Source organism: Botrytis porri (genome assembly GCF_014898465.1).
Source record: "Botrytis porri strain MUCL 3234 chromosome Unknown BPOR_003, whole genome shotgun sequence".
Lineage (NCBI taxonomy): Eukaryota > Fungi > Ascomycota > Leotiomycetes > Helotiales > Sclerotiniaceae > Botrytis > Botrytis porri.
In genome coordinates, this window is record NW_024066077.1 from 92,501 (window position 1) to 111,455 (window position 18,955).

At 41.1% G+C, this 18,955-nt stretch overlaps 6 protein-coding genes across 6 annotated transcripts; 3 read left to right on the forward strand and 3 right to left on the reverse strand.

Moving 5' to 3' along the window:
• Positions 1-257: 257 nt before the first annotated feature.
• On the reverse strand, positions 258-1,526 carry EAF01_002125 (uncharacterized protein; the record flags this gene model as incomplete). Its single annotated transcript, XM_038910376.1, has 3 exons — positions 258-277; positions 334-1,212; positions 1,280-1,526. 3 exons carry the CDS (start codon positions 1,524-1,526, stop codon positions 258-260), a joined length of 1,146 nt encoding a protein of 381 aa, XP_038773298.1.
• A 678-nt stretch (positions 1,527-2,204) lies between these two features.
• EAF01_002126 (uncharacterized protein) lies at positions 2,205-3,721 on the forward strand (the record flags this gene model as incomplete). The annotated part of the gene is made up of 5 exons (XM_038910377.1): positions 2,205-2,361; positions 2,616-2,662; positions 2,714-2,909; positions 2,960-3,320; positions 3,382-3,721. The coding sequence occupies 5 exons, from the start codon at positions 2,205-2,207 to the stop codon at positions 3,719-3,721; spliced, it is 1,101 nt and encodes a 366-aa protein (XP_038773299.1).
• A 1,644-nt stretch (positions 3,722-5,365) lies between these two features.
• Positions 5,366-6,356, forward strand: EAF01_002127 (uncharacterized protein; the record flags this gene model as incomplete). Its single annotated transcript, XM_038910378.1, has 4 exons — positions 5,366-5,523; positions 5,577-5,977; positions 6,026-6,251; positions 6,326-6,356. 4 exons carry the CDS (start codon positions 5,366-5,368, stop codon positions 6,354-6,356), a joined length of 816 nt encoding a protein of 271 aa, XP_038773300.1.
• Positions 6,357-9,028: 2,672 nt separating this feature from the next.
• Positions 9,029-10,719, reverse strand: EAF01_002128 (uncharacterized protein; the record flags this gene model as incomplete). Its single annotated transcript, XM_038910379.1, has 5 exons — positions 9,029-9,112; positions 9,169-9,580; positions 9,637-9,698; positions 9,754-10,260; positions 10,420-10,719. 5 exons carry the CDS (start codon positions 10,717-10,719, stop codon positions 9,029-9,031), a joined length of 1,365 nt encoding a protein of 454 aa, XP_038773301.1.
• A 597-nt stretch (positions 10,720-11,316) lies between these two features.
• EAF01_002129 (uncharacterized protein) lies at positions 11,317-12,419 on the forward strand (the record flags this gene model as incomplete). The annotated part of the gene is made up of 4 exons (XM_038910380.1): positions 11,317-11,320; positions 11,785-11,969; positions 12,030-12,206; positions 12,261-12,419. The coding sequence occupies 4 exons, from the start codon at positions 11,317-11,319 to the stop codon at positions 12,417-12,419; spliced, it is 525 nt and encodes a 174-aa protein (XP_038773302.1).
• A 1,619-nt stretch (positions 12,420-14,038) lies between these two features.
• Positions 14,039-16,741, reverse strand: EAF01_002130 (uncharacterized protein; the record flags this gene model as incomplete). The annotated part of the gene is made up of 3 exons (XM_038910381.1): positions 14,039-14,866; positions 14,917-15,975; positions 16,109-16,741. The coding sequence occupies 3 exons, from the start codon at positions 16,739-16,741 to the stop codon at positions 14,039-14,041; spliced, it is 2,520 nt and encodes an 839-aa protein (XP_038773303.1).
• Positions 16,742-18,955: the final 2,214 nt, after the last annotated feature.

Consider the following 18,955-nt stretch of genomic DNA (forward strand, 5'->3'; position numbering starts at 1 on the left):
ATGACACAATTTGCTGCGCTCTCGATCGCTTCATTTCTTGCGAGTATCTAGATAATTGAAGCGTTGAACAAAATCAATTGTTCCACCCATGAAATTCCATATCCACTCTGCAATGTGCTCCTACGTATACGCACGCTGTGATATCCATGAAACCCATTGATCCCACCAAGCACTCCTTGCCATGCTATAATGCACATGTACCCCTCTGACCACCTTCCATTTATACACGCCAACCTTCTGCCTGTATAATGCGTATTCTATGAAACTCTAACAAAAGCTATCATAATGTTAGCAAATAAGTCCACACCTATGACATGAGAAAAGAAAACTTACTAGCGTCAATCTGCATAACCTGTGGTAATGTCAAGCGCACCTTATTTCGATACAACGCTGGCCCTTTCAACTGCAAAGGATTTCCCTCAAAATAAACCGTATTCAGCTTTTCCTTGTCCTTCAAATGTTCCTCCACATCGTTCAAATCCGCGATTTTGTTGTAACTAGCCCAGACCTCTTCTAAATTCTTCAACCCTTCCAACCCCTTCAAAGAAGATACTTCATTATTCGAAATATCCAACACACGCAACTGCGAACAAGATTCCAGACCCGAGAGTGAACTCAGAGCATTATGCGAAATATATAATTCTTCCAGACCCGAAAGTTTGTCCAAGCCCGTAATATCTCGAATGCGATTACTTTGTATACTCAGAATCTTCAGATTTTGCAAGGCGTCTAGATTCTTCATCTCGGTGATTTTGTTCTTGCCCAGCCATAATTCCTCTAATCCTGTTAAAGTATCTAAACCTTGAATTTCCCGAATTCGGTTTGCGGCTAGTTCTAAGTTGCGTAGTTTGGAGAGACCTTCGAGGTTCTCGATGGTGGTTATTTTGTTCTGCACGAAATAGAGATCGGTGAGAGAATTGAGGTGGTTTAGTTTCTTGATGTGTTTTAATTTGTTGAAGGAGAGGTCGAGGGAGGTCAGGTTGACGAGATCTTCGAGCCCTCGGATATGCGCAATTAGGTTGTCGTATAAATCGAGTTCTGTGAGGGTAGCTGCGAGACAAGAGAGATCTTCGATTGTGCTGATTGTGTTTTGACGAAGACAAAGACGTTGGACTTGGGTGAAGCGTGAAAGACGCAGGGAAGGGATCGAGGAAATGCGGGCGTGTACTAGGTCGATTTCTTCGGTATCGAGGGGATAATCGTCAAGGAGATCTTTGGGATATTAGTATGTAGACGAAATGAGACATCTTTGATCAGGACGAATAAAGGGATGTTATACCTTCATCTGCATTAATCACTTCCCCCGGCATAACATTCTCCTCATCTGAATATTCAGGATCAGATATCGCTTCCGGGTTTGCAAGCTCTAACTTTTTGCCCTTTTCTTTCTCTACACGTAACTTTCCGTCCCAGCCACTGCTACTACGTGGAGGGGTAGATTCTTGCGCATCATGTCCTGCGACGTCTTCCCCGTTGATGGAAATATGCGATAGACTGGTCGCCGTTTTATCTTCTTCGTTCGACATGGTGATCGTTTGGATATCGTTTTCTAAGCTTATACAGCGAAGTCTGCGGTGTTGTGTTGAAATAAAATTGCTGATGTATGGAGGGGTATGTATATATGGATGTTTGTTTGTTGTTGTTGTTGTTGTTGTTGTTGTTGTTGTTGTGCTTGCAGTGGAGTGACGCCAGAAATTTAACTTGTGCTGACTTATGTAGGTAGGTAATTACCGGAATTGGTGTCGTTATGGTGTCGTTGTGTATTCGAAGACAATTTGGAACTGTATACACTCGAAATTTGATCTCTGCGTAATTTGAATCTCATAGATTTTAGTATCAATAGTATTAGATGTCCCTTGAAGCTTGGATTTGCTGAAGTGAATTATACATATTATTGTTCGATTCGAAGAGATACTCGCTGTTTCTACCTAGTCTCGGCCAATTTTGCATCATTAGACTGATAAGATGGTGTTTGGTGGGGAGGCGAGGGGTTCCGATGAAAGGTGTGGCGGCTTGCGTAGTTTACGAGCAAAGTGTGGCTGATAAAACTTGGTGGTAGCTGGAGGTAAGTGGAATACCTACACAATCCAAAAAGAAAATCTACAATAGTGACAATGCGGGTGAATGACTTTATCAGTTCATAAGAACTCCGATGAGTCAAAGAATCAATAAATACCAAGTATTGAATGAAACGTTGAGTCACAATGTTTCGGACGCCTCGATTTCCTATTCAGCAGGCAAGGTGTATTTTACGAAAGCCTCGTGGATATGGACAGTATCAACGGCGTGGATTCTTTGAGGTGCCTATGGTTCTTGTTCCGCCTTTGTATTTCTTGGGATTGGGAGTTGCGATGTGGACTTGTGAGTATGCTTTCTGTATGATTTTGTGTGGCGTTCGAAGGAAGACGATTCGGGCATTTGGGAGATGGAAAGTTCAGTACTCCTTATTGATCATGAAGTCCATGATTTTCCTTTGTGGGTTGTGATCAGACCGAGAAAAGTTCTTAATTTACTCTCTTCTTAAAGTTCATGTACGTTGCATTGTGTAATGCAACGTGTTTCTATCTTCCTGGTTGGCACTCCAGCCCAATGATTTCCATGCTAAGTCAAGGTAGGGAAATGCTTCATGATGGTAACATTTCAAAATAAAATCATCTACATGGTAAGCGCTCTCATATCATCTTGTTCTATATATCTCATGTGGTAGAAATAGCCCGGGTTGCCTCCAAATTCTAGGCAAGAAACTATCGCAAATTACCAAAAAGAATGTCTGGGCATAAAATGGAGGGAAGAGAAAATCAGATCTACAGATAATATTGCTATCAGCCTATGTGTTGCAGAAGTATCTTGTGGTAGTGCTACAAGAGACCAAGATAGGAGACGAATAGTCTATGTCTTATATTTTCAAGGTTATTATTTCCCTGTTCCTCGCTGTGGTCAAATATTCACACGAATGCAGGCAATGCAGCATCGTTATCACCAAGACTCCCTTTCCTCTCCACTGTTCCACGAAAACTGGAAAAATCATCTTCTACTCACAACGAGTCTGTACAATACATATTTGTATGTTGCAGCTATAGAGGGTATTGGAAATCACGAGGGAGGCCATCAGAAAAGGGACTCATGAAAGATGCAGAAGCTACCATGCAATGGGTTAAGAAAGATCTTGAAACAAGACCAGGCTTAGATGGATGCGATATCGTTCTTTGGGGTCAGAGTATAGGAGCGGGTGTTGTCACAGGTCTAGCTGCGAAGAGTGGAATATTTTCAGACGAATTGCGTCTGAGAAGATTGATTCTGGAGACTCCCTTTCTGGGCATGTAAGTATTTCGTTCTTGAGAAGTCTTGACAATATGAGGTTAATCAGTACTGTAACTACAGTAAAGCTATGCTAGAGACACTCTATCCACAAAAATGGCTTCCATATCGACATCTTCACCCATTTTTGAGGAACCACCTTGATAGTTGGAAAGCTCTAGGCGAACTACATGAACGGACTCGAGAATCCGGATTAAAACCACCACAGGTTCTTATTCTGCAAGCTGGAAAAGACGAGCTGGTGCCAGAATTACATGGAGGAATACTAGAGAAGAGATGCTCGGATCTTGCGTTGGAGGTGAAGAGAGAAGTCATTCAGAGTGCGTTGCATAATGAGGTTTTGGTTCGTGGTGGCGGAAGTGTGATCATTGCAGAGGCTATACGAGATGTCAGTTTAGAGTAAAGTGGAAGAGTTAAGTGGAAGTGTAAAGTAGTTGATTGTAATATATGAAACTAATATATAATGCTCAGGTATTATTGTCTGGTCTCAAAACTGACAGTCCAGTCCACTAGTGGTGCATGAACTCATGGGGCAGTCTTTACAGCTTCAATCCCCAGCAAACAAGACAAAAACGAGTTCAACAATACTACAATTCTTCTTGAATAGCATTTCGAAATTGGATCTTTGTGAATTTCATTACCTAGTCCTAGTATAGATTTATTGCGGAATCCAATTCCAGTTCATTTCTATATATATCACGTGAGTCCGCGTACTGATGCTCCCCAAGACGCGATTACCTTTTTCTCTCCGTCATCTCTTCCATCTCATCTACCTTCTCGTTCCAACCCCCATTTTTGATCTGTCCATCCAGCCATCTAATCCTCGCTCGAGCCTCGTTATCTAAATTTTGACACCCCCCAGAAAAAGATATCCTTCGTATTTCCTATCCCCTACATCTTAACAAGTTTCAAGTCTCTCATACAGGCAATTCCGAACCATCGGGTCACACCAACATACCATACTAGCAATTTTAGAGTTGCATGTACTTTCCAACTTTCAAGGTTACTGCATTTCCTTGCCTCCTTGCATCCATTCCTACAATGTGCCATGTACAACATTCTCCCCAATTCATCGATACCTTGGACGATCAATTTCCATGACCATTCGCGCGTTGGACTTCGAGAGAAGACTATTTTCATAAATCTCAAGTTTTTACAACTAAATGGGTTTGGTGATATCCCAATTGTCTCGCGAGAATTCCTACAGTAAAAGACTTCAAAGTACAGCAGCCTTGCTTTTCTTTCTTTTTATCACGGCCAACCTTTTGAGGGGATATCCTAAACCTTGTCATACTAATCTGTACAATGAGTGGTCCGGGGAAACAGGGATATAAACAACATCTCTATCGATATCTCATCTCAGCTCATGTATTGGGGAATAGATTGAACGCTGCTTTATTTGTACCTCCATGCAAGAAACCTACAGATATCTGATTCTCAGGCCAAATTTAGTGATTGAAGCCCAAGATCACCACCTGTATGACTCCCGTTTGCTTCATTAGACAGCGAGATGGCGTTCATTGGGTACCTATAGAAAGCCCCGATAATCCTTGATTTTCCCCTTCCAAGCCAACTCTTGCATCCATACCGATACACATACCGACATACATAATTGTCTCACCGAAAAATAAGATTTGCTCGAACCTCTCATGCAGCTTCCCTGGCTCTACTGCTGCGGACGGGAAAAGCTTCCAATGGCATGTTCAATCCAAACAAGGCAGAAATCAGAACTAAGGCCAAATAATTGAGAGTCACCTGTTTTGGTGTTGGCGTCGCACTTATGCAATCACTCTATCCTGGTAAATCGCGTCTTTCAGTCCTAGAACGCGTTAGTCCGTTGATTGCCTATGAATACATATATAAAGTGTCCACCCACTTCTCATGAGAACATTCTTTCTTGCAATCCATGAGGCTCAATTAATATTCTGGGTCAAATCATTCATCGATTGATATCACTAACGTTCATTTCCTGTTTGTGTGGTAGAAAACAGTGTCGTGATTTTTCAATTGATTTTCTGACAGCCTTCATTTTAGCAACTGACCGAGAATGTTTACGAGAAGCTTCAATAAATCACAAGCAACAGAAAGTTTTTCAAGAAGTCGTCGTCATAAAGGAAAGTCTTCATTTAGAGAACATGCAGTATCAAAGCATCGTCATGAGAAAACTACTCGTAAACCTCCAACTGAACAAATTTCTTCTCCAGAGTATGTTTGTCGAGCACAGCACTTCAATTATCACGATGATTAACTCCATCTAGTACATTGACCTCATCCATAATCACTATCGTCGTTGGTCGTGAACAACGACTTTTTGCTGCTCATGAAGATGTCCTCTGTCTATCCCCGTTCTTCCAATCTGCCTGTCGAAATCAGTACATGGAAACGATCAACAAACGCATAACACTTCCAGACGAAGAACCCGAAATCTTTTCATCCGTACTCGAATATTTATACAAAGGAGATTATTATCCTCGACTCGTACATAACAAACGCAAAAATACATGGGAGCTGGAAAGTGTTGATGGAGATGAAAAGGAATCGACCATTCATCACCATTCCATTGATGGCGAATTGTTAAAAGATACAGTGATTTATTGTGCGGCGGAGAAATATGGGTTGGATGAACTTCAAAGAGTGGCATTAAGGAAACAGGGGCTTCGTATGCTCCCCCCTTTATCATTTTACTCTCATCGCTAATGCAAGAAAGAATCGGGTATTCAATGCAGTACCATTCTCTCATCAGCTCGTTATGCATATGCGAATACTCCTGATACCGATTCAAAACTAAGAGCTCATTATTTGGCTCTCATTATCAGAAGTCGAAGCACTTTTAAAAGAAGTGGTACGATGCAATTGGAGATGATGCAGGGAGGGTCACCACTGTTTTTTGACTTATTTGTTGCTTTGGCTAATCATGTAGATGATGTTGTTGCGTAAGTACTTTCTACCCTTATGTTGTATGATGACACATGCAAATGGTTTGAACTTTAGCTAATTATGAGAATAGTGCTTCACCAAAAAGCTTCAGGACTCATTGAATGATAATTGGAACTCGCATCTCATCTCAAGCCAACTCACCACCTCACATTTCCTTACCTGATGGGTGTTACATCACGACACTATATTCCTTATGATGATATCCTCTTTCCTCTTGTTCTCACCTCAATTCATTTTACTTATTTACCTTTTTCATGAATATCCACACAAGCGTTGCATTTACATTTCTTCCATTCCTCACACATTTTCAACCTTTTTGGTCTCAACTTTACTCGGTTAAAACTCATGATATTTCACTATTTACTTTTTATAACGAACATTGATTCCTATCCTTATTTGATACCATGGCGTTGCGTTTTCGATGTTTTTCTTCTTTACAGTCACCATTATTCTGTTATTCTATTCACATTGGATTTCTTTCTTTAGGATTTGGCTTTACTTTGCGCTGGGACATACCAACACCGTCGAGATGGTGGTATGAACGAGCAAACGGGCAGACGAGGATGATCGGACGGCGCCGCATGTAGGATTACCATTCTTGTGCTAAATATTTTGATGACTGCTTTTTTCTTTCTTTTTTATCTTCCTGTCTTGTTATTTCAATATTTCATTTCGTTTCGTATGACAGATTGGACACTTTATCATTCTATCAAGGATGTAGGGAAATCCGGATGGGAAAGGGAGAACATATCAAATCGACAGGACAGATCAATGAATGTGAAAGAACGAGATTATGGATTGGATGAGGGGATGGAATTGTATTATTTATTGATCTTCTATTTTCGTTGCTTCTTGCCTTTTGCTCTGGGGGTTTTCATTTATGTTGTTTATCTATTACACTGTGTTTTGCAATTTTAAGTTATGTTATGTCAAATTCTTAGGAGGGGGAAAGGGAAAGGGGGATGAATCCCAACCACGCTGTTTTTATGATGGAAGAAAGATGGAAAGAAGGGAAATAAAGGGAATAGGATATGATAGGATAGGCTAGCAAGATAAGAAAACCAAAATGGCAGTCGAGTTTGCAGACAGAACAGAATGCGAGGCGATTGGGAATTGAAATTTGAATTGGGAAGGGAGGAACTAGATTTCATGATTTTAGTTTTGGATTTGATGATATTGTTATTGATATCGAGTTATTACCTATGGGGATAATGAATGGATGGATATAGGATGGTAGTGGTAGTGGTATCGATTATCTATCAAGTATTCAAATCAACATCAGTGACACTCATACTAATACCCATATTCAATATTTGTCGTATCGTGGAGCTCGAGGAGAGAAATTCTGTGATCTGTGATTTGTATATATCACATCTGTATTTTCTTGGACTCCTTAACGCAAACTGCAAATTTCATTTCATTTCATTCTACTTGATTAAATCCGAAAGAGAAGAAGAAAGGGAAATCAATACAAACATCGTTCATGAATATAGATTATCTTTACCTCGTTCCCCCTCTATAGTTCATGTTCCCCTACAGTAACAACGGTGAAGTCTATTTAGGTACTTATGGAATAGTGAGATAAGAAATCTAGAAGATGAGGATGTGATGAGGAGGATGGATGAGTTTGGAATTTTAGATTATGTTGAGGACATGTGTTAATGATGAGATGGTAGGAGGACGAATGGGGCTGGGGCTGGGATTGGGATTGGGATTGGGTTGATGGGTTTATTGATTGAGGGGATGGGTGGATGGACAATGGATGGATAGGATAGGATAGAAGAAAGTAGCGAGGAAGCGAGGAGATGAGTGACTGACCATGTATGGGAAAATCGTATGAGAAAATGGGGAAGTGTAATAATGATAGGAATAGTAATAGGGAGTATAAGATAAGATGAGACGTAAATTGTAAGATATAAGATAAGATGAGACGTAGGTTATGAGAGGTGAGACTCAATAGTATAATAGTAATCGGATCGTATACTATAATTTACTATATCCATATATGAGGATGATATATATTCTCCATGTCTCACTGTGTCATGCCATGTCATGCTACTACAAGGTGCGGAGTATAAACATAAAGGAAGTTGGTGGGTAGGTAGTGTGTTTTGTTTATTTATTTATCGAGTATTCGATATCAACTGTTCACTTGAATAGTCATCTACCTGCATATATACCTACACACCTATGTGTTAATATACCTACCTAGTACGTATCACCAACGCCCTCGATATCATAGGTAAAAAACTTAGAAAGTCGAGGCGGATTCGACGCCTTAGAGATAGAGATGCTGATGGAGATGCTGGCTGGAAATATGTCTCTTTACAAATATATGTATGCATGTGTGGTATAGATAAGACATACCCCCAAAATAAAGAAATCGAATGAATCACAAAAATCGCATTCAGAATGTAGATAGATGCCAAGATATTCAAGGCAGATAGATACGTACATACAGCCACCAGGCTCATGTCAAATATGTTGGAACTACCAGTGACCGCATGCATATTATATATTTTGGTGTGGTATCTATATATAGTGCGGGCAAATCGATATTTTGTTGTTGAACACTGAATTCACATCTAGCGCCGAGTACATATTTGAGAAAAGTGAGGCGAATCAACGGGTGCCTTAGAGGCAAATGTCCTCGGTACCAACTATGAATTTGTTGTGGATATCGCCGAATAGAATAATTTCATACATCTACGGGATATCATCTTGCAGCATATAATTGATATCATTGTCGTTTCACTACCGCTAAGAGAAATCATTAAACGCCTGTCCCGGGAAATGCGCCACCTTTGCTTAATACCACGATCCCATGTGCTCGTGATATGTAACCTTTCATCAAGCTCTAAAGACTAAGTGTTAGCATATTAAACCCTCGAAGGACAAGACTCGAAGACTCACCTTGTAAATCATATTCGCAAGTAAACATTCCACTTCATCATTTTCCATCGTCTCTTTACTCCCAATACTGATCGCAGCAGCGAATTCCGCAACTGGAATTCTAGTCCTTCTTACTGGTGCAGCAGTTGGTTCCTTGGCTTCTTCATAACCGCCTGCGATGAATACTTTGCGTAGGAGATTGCGCAAAGCGATATCGCGGCCACGTTCTAGGGTGAGGTAGATACGACGTTTGACGAACTCGTTTTCACCGGCTAAGAGAGCGGCGTCGAAACCGGCAAGGTCGCCTTTTTTGATGCATCGAGAGAGAGGGCCGAACAGCTTTTGAAGTTTAGGATATGGTTGGAGGAGGGCTGGAGTGGGAAGAGTATGGGTTGTTAGGAGGTGACAGGGAATCAGGTAAGTGAGGATGAGTCTGATGTTGTGATTAGTGGCTGTTTTAACATTTTAGCGATATGATTGTGAATATACTCTTTATTTTTAACGGCACTCTTGTGACATAATCTCCATGCTTCGGTGAGATATTTCTCTGCCTAAACATCTTTAGTCAGGACTCTACATCCAAAAATTGCAATTTGATAAACTTACTTCTTCATAATGTTCCTCGAGGAAATATATGACTCCACAATAATATTTGAACGTCACCTGATGAGACATAGGAAAAGATTTAAGGCTCGGCATATCACCTCTATATGCTTGGATCGCGTTGAGAATATTTCTTGACAATCCGATAGAGTTTAATTTGAAGTAGGTCTTAAACAACAAATTAATGATATTGTAAGTAGCCCATTTTCTAGACTCTTCAAGGGATGCTCGGTCGCTGAGACATAATGTAAAAATGCGATTCAATTGTCGAGCAGCATCTTCCAGCTTCTCGTTTGTCTCTGACTCTGGATTCAAGTCATCTTGATAATTCATAGCTGCATTCGATACGGTGCCAGTTGCCTCATCAGCTTTGATGGCAAAGATTCGTAAATATTTGCCAGCTACGTATAAGCAAGGTACAGTCCAAGCTTCAAATCCGCAAGCACTATAACCACGATGAAGAGCATTCGTTACTTCTTTCCATGATTCATATACCTTTGTCCATGCATCCTAAACAAATGTTAGCTGAATCTTTGAGCGTATGAAAGCTAGAACCAGAAAATGGCAGCAATAGAAATCGCAAGCACATCACGTGTTCTTATAAACACGTCGAGTCAAGTAGTAGTGCCGCATTATACTCTCCTCCATTTCAAATATCCAGTTTCATACCTTTGAGTTGTCTTCAGGAGCAGCCTCTGCATTGGACATGAATCCAATAAATTTCCAAAAGGCACAATAAACATCCACCCATGCCCGACCTTCTTCCACCGAACAATTCAACGGAGATCGATCATCATATAGAAGTCGATATTCAATATCCTTCTTGACATGTTCGAAATTTGTACTTCGATGGAATTCTCGAAGTCTGTTGGGGTTTGAAGCAGGGGCGATAGGATAAAGGGACATGGACACACTGTAGCCATTTCCCTCATTGTAGGCGGCCTTGAAATCATGCAAAAACGCATCCATCTTCAATTTCAGATAGGGTTTGCAACCTTTGAACAATGGATACGAAATTTCTTATGGTCTGAGAGGAAACAATGATCCAATCTGATGCTTGATAATCTGATTGCGAAGAGATGAGAAACTAAAAATCTTGAACGCCGGCGAGGGTATCATGAATCTATGTAAGAAAAACGTAGAGCGAGGAATCAGCCGTTATGGTATCACGAGTACCATTTTACTGAGAGGTTGGAGTATTGTCATGGGAACTATCTTTCAATGTATTTCATATCTCATCTATTCATTACATTGCTTCTTTCTTTAGTTCGATTCTCATGAAATTAATAATCACCATTGATAATATGCTATTGACACTCCATGGCCCCACCTTTCCCGTGATGAACCATCGACCAAGCCACAAAGGGTAAGGTGGAAATCTCTAGGGCTGCTAAAAATTGAAACCCTTAGCTTCAATTTTCAACCGAGAATTTCAATTTGGGAGGAGCGAAGCCATCAATTTCAAAATTTGCAGCGACAATCACGACAACAACCACGGCCACACAATTTCACAGTACGTTTAACTCTATCGCAAAGAAATCAACGACGTCAGCTAACCCCATAAAGATGGGTAAGATATAGACTTTCTTCTTCAATCCGATGGAATGGACCTTTCAAAATTATCGACACGACAATTGCGCACCACTCGATAATTCTCTTCTGCGGACCTCACGACAGTGTAATGATTGGCACGAGGAAGAAAACGCATTCGATTTGAGCATTTGCAGCGATCAGAATCGAGCCGGATGAAGTCATTGGTTGTAGTTTGGAAGTGGGAATTTCACGAATGGGACCAAGAGATTTTCAAAAACCGAGGCACCGATCACCGGCTTCTTGAACCTTCATGTTGAAGCCTCTACACGAATGAAGAAATCCTTTTTTCGAACCGTTTCTAATGGAGTAAATAAATCGCCAAATCAACAATCATCAACTACGTAACCATGATGCCAGTCAAGGATTGGACCTATTTTTTTTATACCGCATGGATTCGAGATTAAGAGTGGAAGTTCTGGAAGCTAACATGCTTTCCTTTAGGTCGCCTTAGAGAATACCAGGTCATTGGCCGTCACTTGCCTTCCGAGGCCAACCCAGCCCCAAAGTTGTACCGCATGAGAATTTTTGCACCAAACACCGTTGTTGCAAAGTCTCGTTTCTGGTACTTCTTGATGAAGTTAAGAAAGGTCAAGAAGGCAAATGGAGAAATCGTCAGCTTGAACGAGGTATGCGATTACACAATGACGTATTCGAATGCTTCAAGATTCTAATTTCCACTTTTGCAGATCTCTGAGAAGCGCCCAATGAAGGTTAAGAACTTCGGTATCTGGATTAGATATGATTCCCGCTCCGGAACTCACAACATGTACAAGGAGTACCGTGAGATGTCAAGAACCGATGCTGTTGAGGCTTTGTACCAAGATATGGCTGCCAGACATCGTTCCCGTTTCAGGTCGATCCACGTAAGTTGAATTTATGTTTGAATCACAACACCAATTTACTGATTCTCCAAATAGATCCTCAAGGTTGTTGAGATCGAGAAGACCGAAGACGTCAAGCGCCCATACATTAAGCAACTCCTCGAAAAGGACCTCAAATTCCCTCTTCCTCACCGCATCTCCAAATCCATGACCGCCAACCTCTTCGCCTCAAAGAGACCATCAACTTTCTACTAAGTGTTTCGTGGCATAAGTCTGGGTTGGGGTTTCAAATATTGGTGTTTTTACATGCATCTCGGAAAGGTGTGCTAGCTTAAGCTCAATGAATGGGATCAATAGCAAACAACAATATTGACATGACAAATGTTTTCTGTGCAAATTTTAATCAATGGTTGATGAGTTTTTATGAAGTCTATTTTCAAGTTACCTGTCTATGCTATTCTTAAGTTTCTTTCAAACATAAGATTTTGCCAATACCAGTACAGTCGATAATGATCAAAACCTATTACAATGTTGCATTTCAAACCCCGCAAATTCTGTGCTCTCACTAGTCATGAACCCAAAAGGAGTTCGCATGTGCTCGATTGAAATTCAAGTCTAAACCCAAAACACCAAGCGTTTGTACCAACACTAAGACTCATCTTCGCTCTCTCTCCTTACCAAAAACACCATCCGTTTACATGATACATCCCACAATCTAGACATAGATCACGAGAAGATGTAGAGATTGGATCGTGTCTTGACTTTTATCTTTCATCTTTTCCATATTCCAACGTTTGGAGTTTCGTTTTCTTGTGTTTACCTACAAGCCTACTTCATATTCCTTTTCGAGAAATATATAGTGCGTCACAATTATATTGCGAGGCAAGACAGGCGAGGTAACGGAGGATGGGGAGGAGGGATATTGATTTAAATAGTTTGATAATTTCATAATAGAATATATCGAGTGTTCTTTTTCTTCTCTCTGTTTTTTATTATGAGGATTGAAAATGAATGAGTGCTGATTTATATTTGTATTTATCTTTCTTTTTGAATATATGTGTATATATCTTTCTCTCCTCTCTCTCTTTTATATTCTCTTTTCCTCTCTATTTCCCTTACTCCTTATTTTTATCTATCTATTTATCTATCTATCTATTTATCTATCTATCTATCTATCTATCTATCTATCTATCTGTCTATTTGTTTCTTCATCTCCCTCTCTATTTTTTTATTCTTTTACCTCTTCATCTACTCATCTATCTACCTATTCATTTATATCTATCTTCTACTTAAAAAACTACAATATCATCTACCCATCTACCCATCTACCCATCAATCAACCTCCTAACCAGCCATTCATATACCTAACCTTACTTACCTAATCTAATATCTAATATACTCCAACCATTTACAGACTATTCCCCAATCAAACAAACAAACAAACAAACAAACAAACAATCAATCCATCAATCATCAACACAACCAGGGATTTGGAATTAAAGTTCCCCCGTCCAGGTTTGAGATCTGTGTGATCTGAGGAGTGGAATTACATTGGAATGTGAGAATTTTATCTCCCTCTTGAATCTGGAATGTTCCATCTAGATGTATACATAGCTTATGTGATGTGATGTGATGTGATGTATTCATGTCATATGGTATTATATTACATCATACTGTATTGAATATCTCCTACATATAATGTAACATGTTAAATGTATGTTATGTTCAAGACTCAAGACTCAAGAAACATGTTTATACTTCTCCATTCGTTATTCATTATGGATCTTACATACAAACATATTCTTAGAATACAAAAATGGTTATTGAAATGCCTTGCTCATTTGATCATTCTCCTCTCATCTTCACACATTTCTTCACGTCTCAACTGGAGCTTCCCCGCCATCTTTGACTTCCATCTCCACCTCACCCTCCACCTTTAGCTCTGCATCTTCCACCTCACCCTCCACACCCCCCTTTCTCTCCCCATCATAAACATTCCCCTCCAACCTCTCCCCCCCCTCCACCCACACCTCCTCCAATTCCCTCTCAATTCCCCTCTTCCTCTCCTCCCAAACCTTTTCCATCTGCATCCTCTCCCTCAACTCCTGCAACTCCTTCTCCGTCCCCATCTTTTCCCTCTCCGTCCCAATCCTCTCATATTCCCACTCTCCCCCATCACCCAGTCCCAACTTCAAGTTATACGTATGATATCTCTTAAGACTCGCTCGCGTACTGATCGTAATCAACGTGATTCCCTTCTCCTTACACGTTTCGTACAGAAGTCCCTCTACATCGCTCGAGACAGCAGAGGTACCTTCGTCTATAAACGCATATCTAGGTTCATGATACAACAATCTCGCAATAGCCATGCGTTGTTTTTCACCTCCGCTAAGTACATCTTTCCATTCTTTTCTCGTATCCCAGCCACCTTCTCTATCAGGGAGATAGCCTAATCGCGCTTCTTCGAGAATACGTTTTAATTCAATGTCGCGACGACCTTTGGAACGCATTTCGACTTCGCCATCTGGATAGATGACTTGATCGCGTAGAGTACCGACGCTGAGATAAGGACGTTGGGGTAAGAACATGATGCCATCGGTTCCGGTCGTGCGGGCACGAGATACGAGACCTCGATAGACCGGCCAGAGACCGGCGACGATACGGGAGATGGCACTTTTACCAACGCCATTCGAGCCAGAGATCTGAGAGGTTAGCTTCGGGGTATTGAGGAGGACGGGAGAAGAGTACTTACGAGAAGATGTTCGCCGGAGTGAACAACCATGGAGAGGGAATCTATTAGTTCTTCTCCACCATGTGGATAGACAGATGGAGCGACTACAGGTACATTTTCCAGCCTAACCCCATCAAATCCCCTTTGAGTCGTACCCTGTACATCTGAAAGAGAGAAGAGTTCTGATTGAATGGCTCGAGGAGGAAAGTATGCGTTTGCATGAACTCGATGAAGGGTTGAAATCAGCGTATAGACTCGACTTGTGTACCCAGCTAGTTCCGAGAGATCCTTGATCGAATACATCATACGTCCACCAGCATCAGCTAATGATAACATAAGTCGCTTATTGGTGATGAACTCCTTCATTCGACCTCTTTCTCGACCGCCTACTACAGAGATATCCGTCAATTCCGCAACTCCACCAAGTCCACCCCATGCAGGGAGAAATACTGGCAATGAACTAAGCAAATAACCATATGCACTCCAACTATACTTGAGAACAAAATCTTCAAGTATGTTGTAGCGAATTTTAAGGGTATATATCCCTTCCATCCATCTTTTGAGACTTTTAAACTCTTTATCTAGGAAGTTCTTCTCCATATTGGCACCTCCATAAAATGCTACCTCTTCTGCATTTGCAATGAGACGTGCATGGAGACCTCGAAAATCTCCTTCCTTACGTCCTTCAACAGCTTTCAATTTTCCGAATGGTGGTGAAAGTCGTCGAAGAATTGAAGCCGTCAAAAAGTAATTTGTCATTAATCCAGTCAAGGCCAATGGTCCAAGAGACCGGTATAATTGGTAGTTGAAAACACACAAATCAACGAAAGGTTTGCCTAACGATGAATAAAGACTTGCTGCTGATTCACAGAAAAGAGTCAAGTCTTGCGTTATAAATTGATCTGCACCTTGCCCAACGCCACCATCAAGATTTGAAAGTTTATAGTAGTTGAGGTTGTCATTAAGATACAAATCGTGAATGTATCTTGTTAATCGTGTGCGGAAAGCAATTGAAACTTTTGATTGAAGGAATTTGATCATAGCATTTGTGTATGAAGCCAAACCTCCAATGCCACACCACTTTTATATAGTTAGCCGATTGAAAATTGAGGATTGTTAAAGAACAGTGAGAAACGAATTGATAGGGACTTTGAGGGGAGAGAAAATAGAATATGTTCTCCACGCCCAATGAAATAAAATTCAGCACTCTTACCTTGATGATGCCCCAGCTGAAAGCTTTCCCATTACCTGCAACCAAATCTCTAACAATCACACCATCTAATCGTGCCACAACCAATGACAAGTATGTTCGAAGTAACAAAAAGATACCATGGCTCAGAAGTAACCCAGTCTCTTTACTTGACCATCTTGGGATCATGATACTCAAGAGACTGAGAAATTGATGTAAAAATGCTAGATTTAATCCCGGCTTTGTTTGGGGAGGCGGAATCTGCGGAGTTTGTTGACCATCCGTGAGTCCAGCAGCTCGAGGTGGATTCAGGAAAAGTCTTCTATGAGCATCGAAAGTCAAAGGTTTTGTAGGATATATGGTAACTTTGGAGGTGGTGTCTTTGTATGGTACGAATACCACCCGCGATCCATCCTTTTTCTTAAGTCCAGAGTTCCGCCTGTGTAATCTCTTTCCTTGCTCCTCTTCTGCAGCGCGTTTCTGCCATGATCGATGACCAAAGGCCCCTCCGCATATTATAGAAAGAGTAAGAAGTAAAGTTGCGACCAGTTTTGTTGTCTTTGAAGCTCCCTGTACTCGACTTCGAATGAGATTCGCATATCGTTGATAAAGCGCGCCGATGGGATCGGAATATCGTAAAGTAGATTGGGAAGCCATCTTTCTGGGGATTGAAAAGAACCACGACTCTGCGATATCGAATATGCGCCAGCTACTTGGACTTCATTTCCTCGCTCGAGAGTAAAGTATTTGGTTGATGGTGTTGCATTCCAAGGAATTTCGATGACGGATCAAATCGCTGGACATTCAGCGAAGCTTAGGTTTACCTCACATGAATTCAGAGACAGTAAGGTTGGTATATTGTGTGTTTTGATAGTACTAATACTAGTCTTGTATTGCACTTTGTTTGATAGATACTCTACTCAGCTCAGAAGAGTTGATGATCATGATTGTTTATTGACATGTGAGATGAAGTGGAAATGTAAAACCGAGGCTGCTGGAACCTGCAGGGACAAACCCGCAATTCGTAGCTTCGCTTCCCCGCAAACTTTCGAAAGGAAAAAGAACGAGAAGTGCTTGGTACAGTACGAGTATAAATTGACTGAAGTCAGAAAGAATACAGAGATGACCACAATCCTGTACCTGAATACCAGACCTAGCACTACTCGTGACGTTTTACCAGATCAGCAATGTGCCTTCATAATAAGGACAAGACTCAACGCCTTCAAGTGTCTGGCGAAATCATTTGTTGCTGTTGTCAATCCTCCCAATACAGTAGGAAAAAGTCTACTCGGGCTCGGGCTCGGGCTCTTATTAATTTACTGTCACACCAATTTATCATAAAGCGAACGGGAAGAAGCTAGACTGAACTTATTGGAAAACCATCCGAGCAATCTCAACTTCTCAACTTCTCAAGCCGTTTCGTTCGGGCTTTCGTCGGACATCCACATCTGGTGATTGAATTAGACCCTGGAAATGACTATCACTTTAAATGCTGTGATTTTGTGAAATGTGTGTCGACCGAGAGACATGGCAGTTGGAAAGTTAAAGTTGAGCAAACGGTAGAGGACGGTTGACTACGAAGTACCTAGACATCACCTTATTACCTGGGCACCAAAAGCTTGATCCTGGTTTGGTGATAGCTTCATAAATTCTAAATTCTAGGCCCCGTCAATAGGTCAAAGCATAACCGCTGAAGTGGAGAGCAAATAGTAGTTCGAAGATCTTTCTTGAAAGATCATCCGGATGAGCTTGACTCCTTGAGTACTGTGTCGCTCCCGTTTGAACGTTCTGTGTACAGTGTGAACTTTGAAGCAATAGTCGGCATGGTAATACATATATTTATATACTTTTCCCGTATCATTGCTCCAAGCATATCTTGGTACGTCTCTATCCAGACTTCGAATTGGGATATATGTCCGAGTTTACCAACTCCCTACACCTTTGAGGGTAAGCAGTTTCCTGTAAGCTGACAAGTTACCGCAGGCTAGGTGCAGAGGGATAACCGGCTTAGCATCATACAAGGGGAGCTACGGTAGGTACCTACTCATGTTTGAGGTACGGCATCTGTAAGTATTGATAACATGACTGATTGACGGCAAAGGGGGACATGGAGGGATTCTCTAAGAAGCTAGAAATCCGTGATTCTCTGTACCCATATCGGAAGTAATTAGGGATGTAATACATAAGTACTGAGGTATTGAGGTACTGAGGTGCTGAAAAGAATGAGATACTCATAGAATTCCCTACCAAGTGAAAGATCTCTTCTTCCTTTGAGGGAGATTTGATGAAGGATCTCGGGATCAATAGAGTATTTTGTATCGTAGAAGCACTGGGTTGATATCATCGGTTGATCTACCTAGTGTTCGTGGGGTGATGGAAAATTGACTTGTCCACACTCTACGGGTATGTACTCCGTATGATGACCCTACAAGTATCGAGAGTAACATGGATGGCATTGAATTCAATCATCCGACCAATGAATGTGGTGAAGTGATACTTCAGATAGACTACGAATCTAAGATGTACGGAGGAGGTGGATAATCTGTTCAAATAAAAAAAGGGAGTTCCCGTGTTTGATAGGTTAGACTGCGGGCGGTAAATTATTGGGCGCCTAATCTCATTTTGGCCCTTGGAAGAAAGATCCATCTCCATCCTTATTACCTGCCCAGTTACCTGCCCAGTTACCCACTAGGCAATCAATCCCTTTGATGGAGTTGGCCAAGTCCCGGAATTGATGATAAATTTTGGAATTGGAGGGTCCAGAACGGATGTGAGAGAGATGCTAGGTAGGTATGGGAACAATATCCCGCTGGGTTCTCCAAGTGCACACTGTTGTCTGCAATGCATTCATTAGATGTATGGTGGAATACG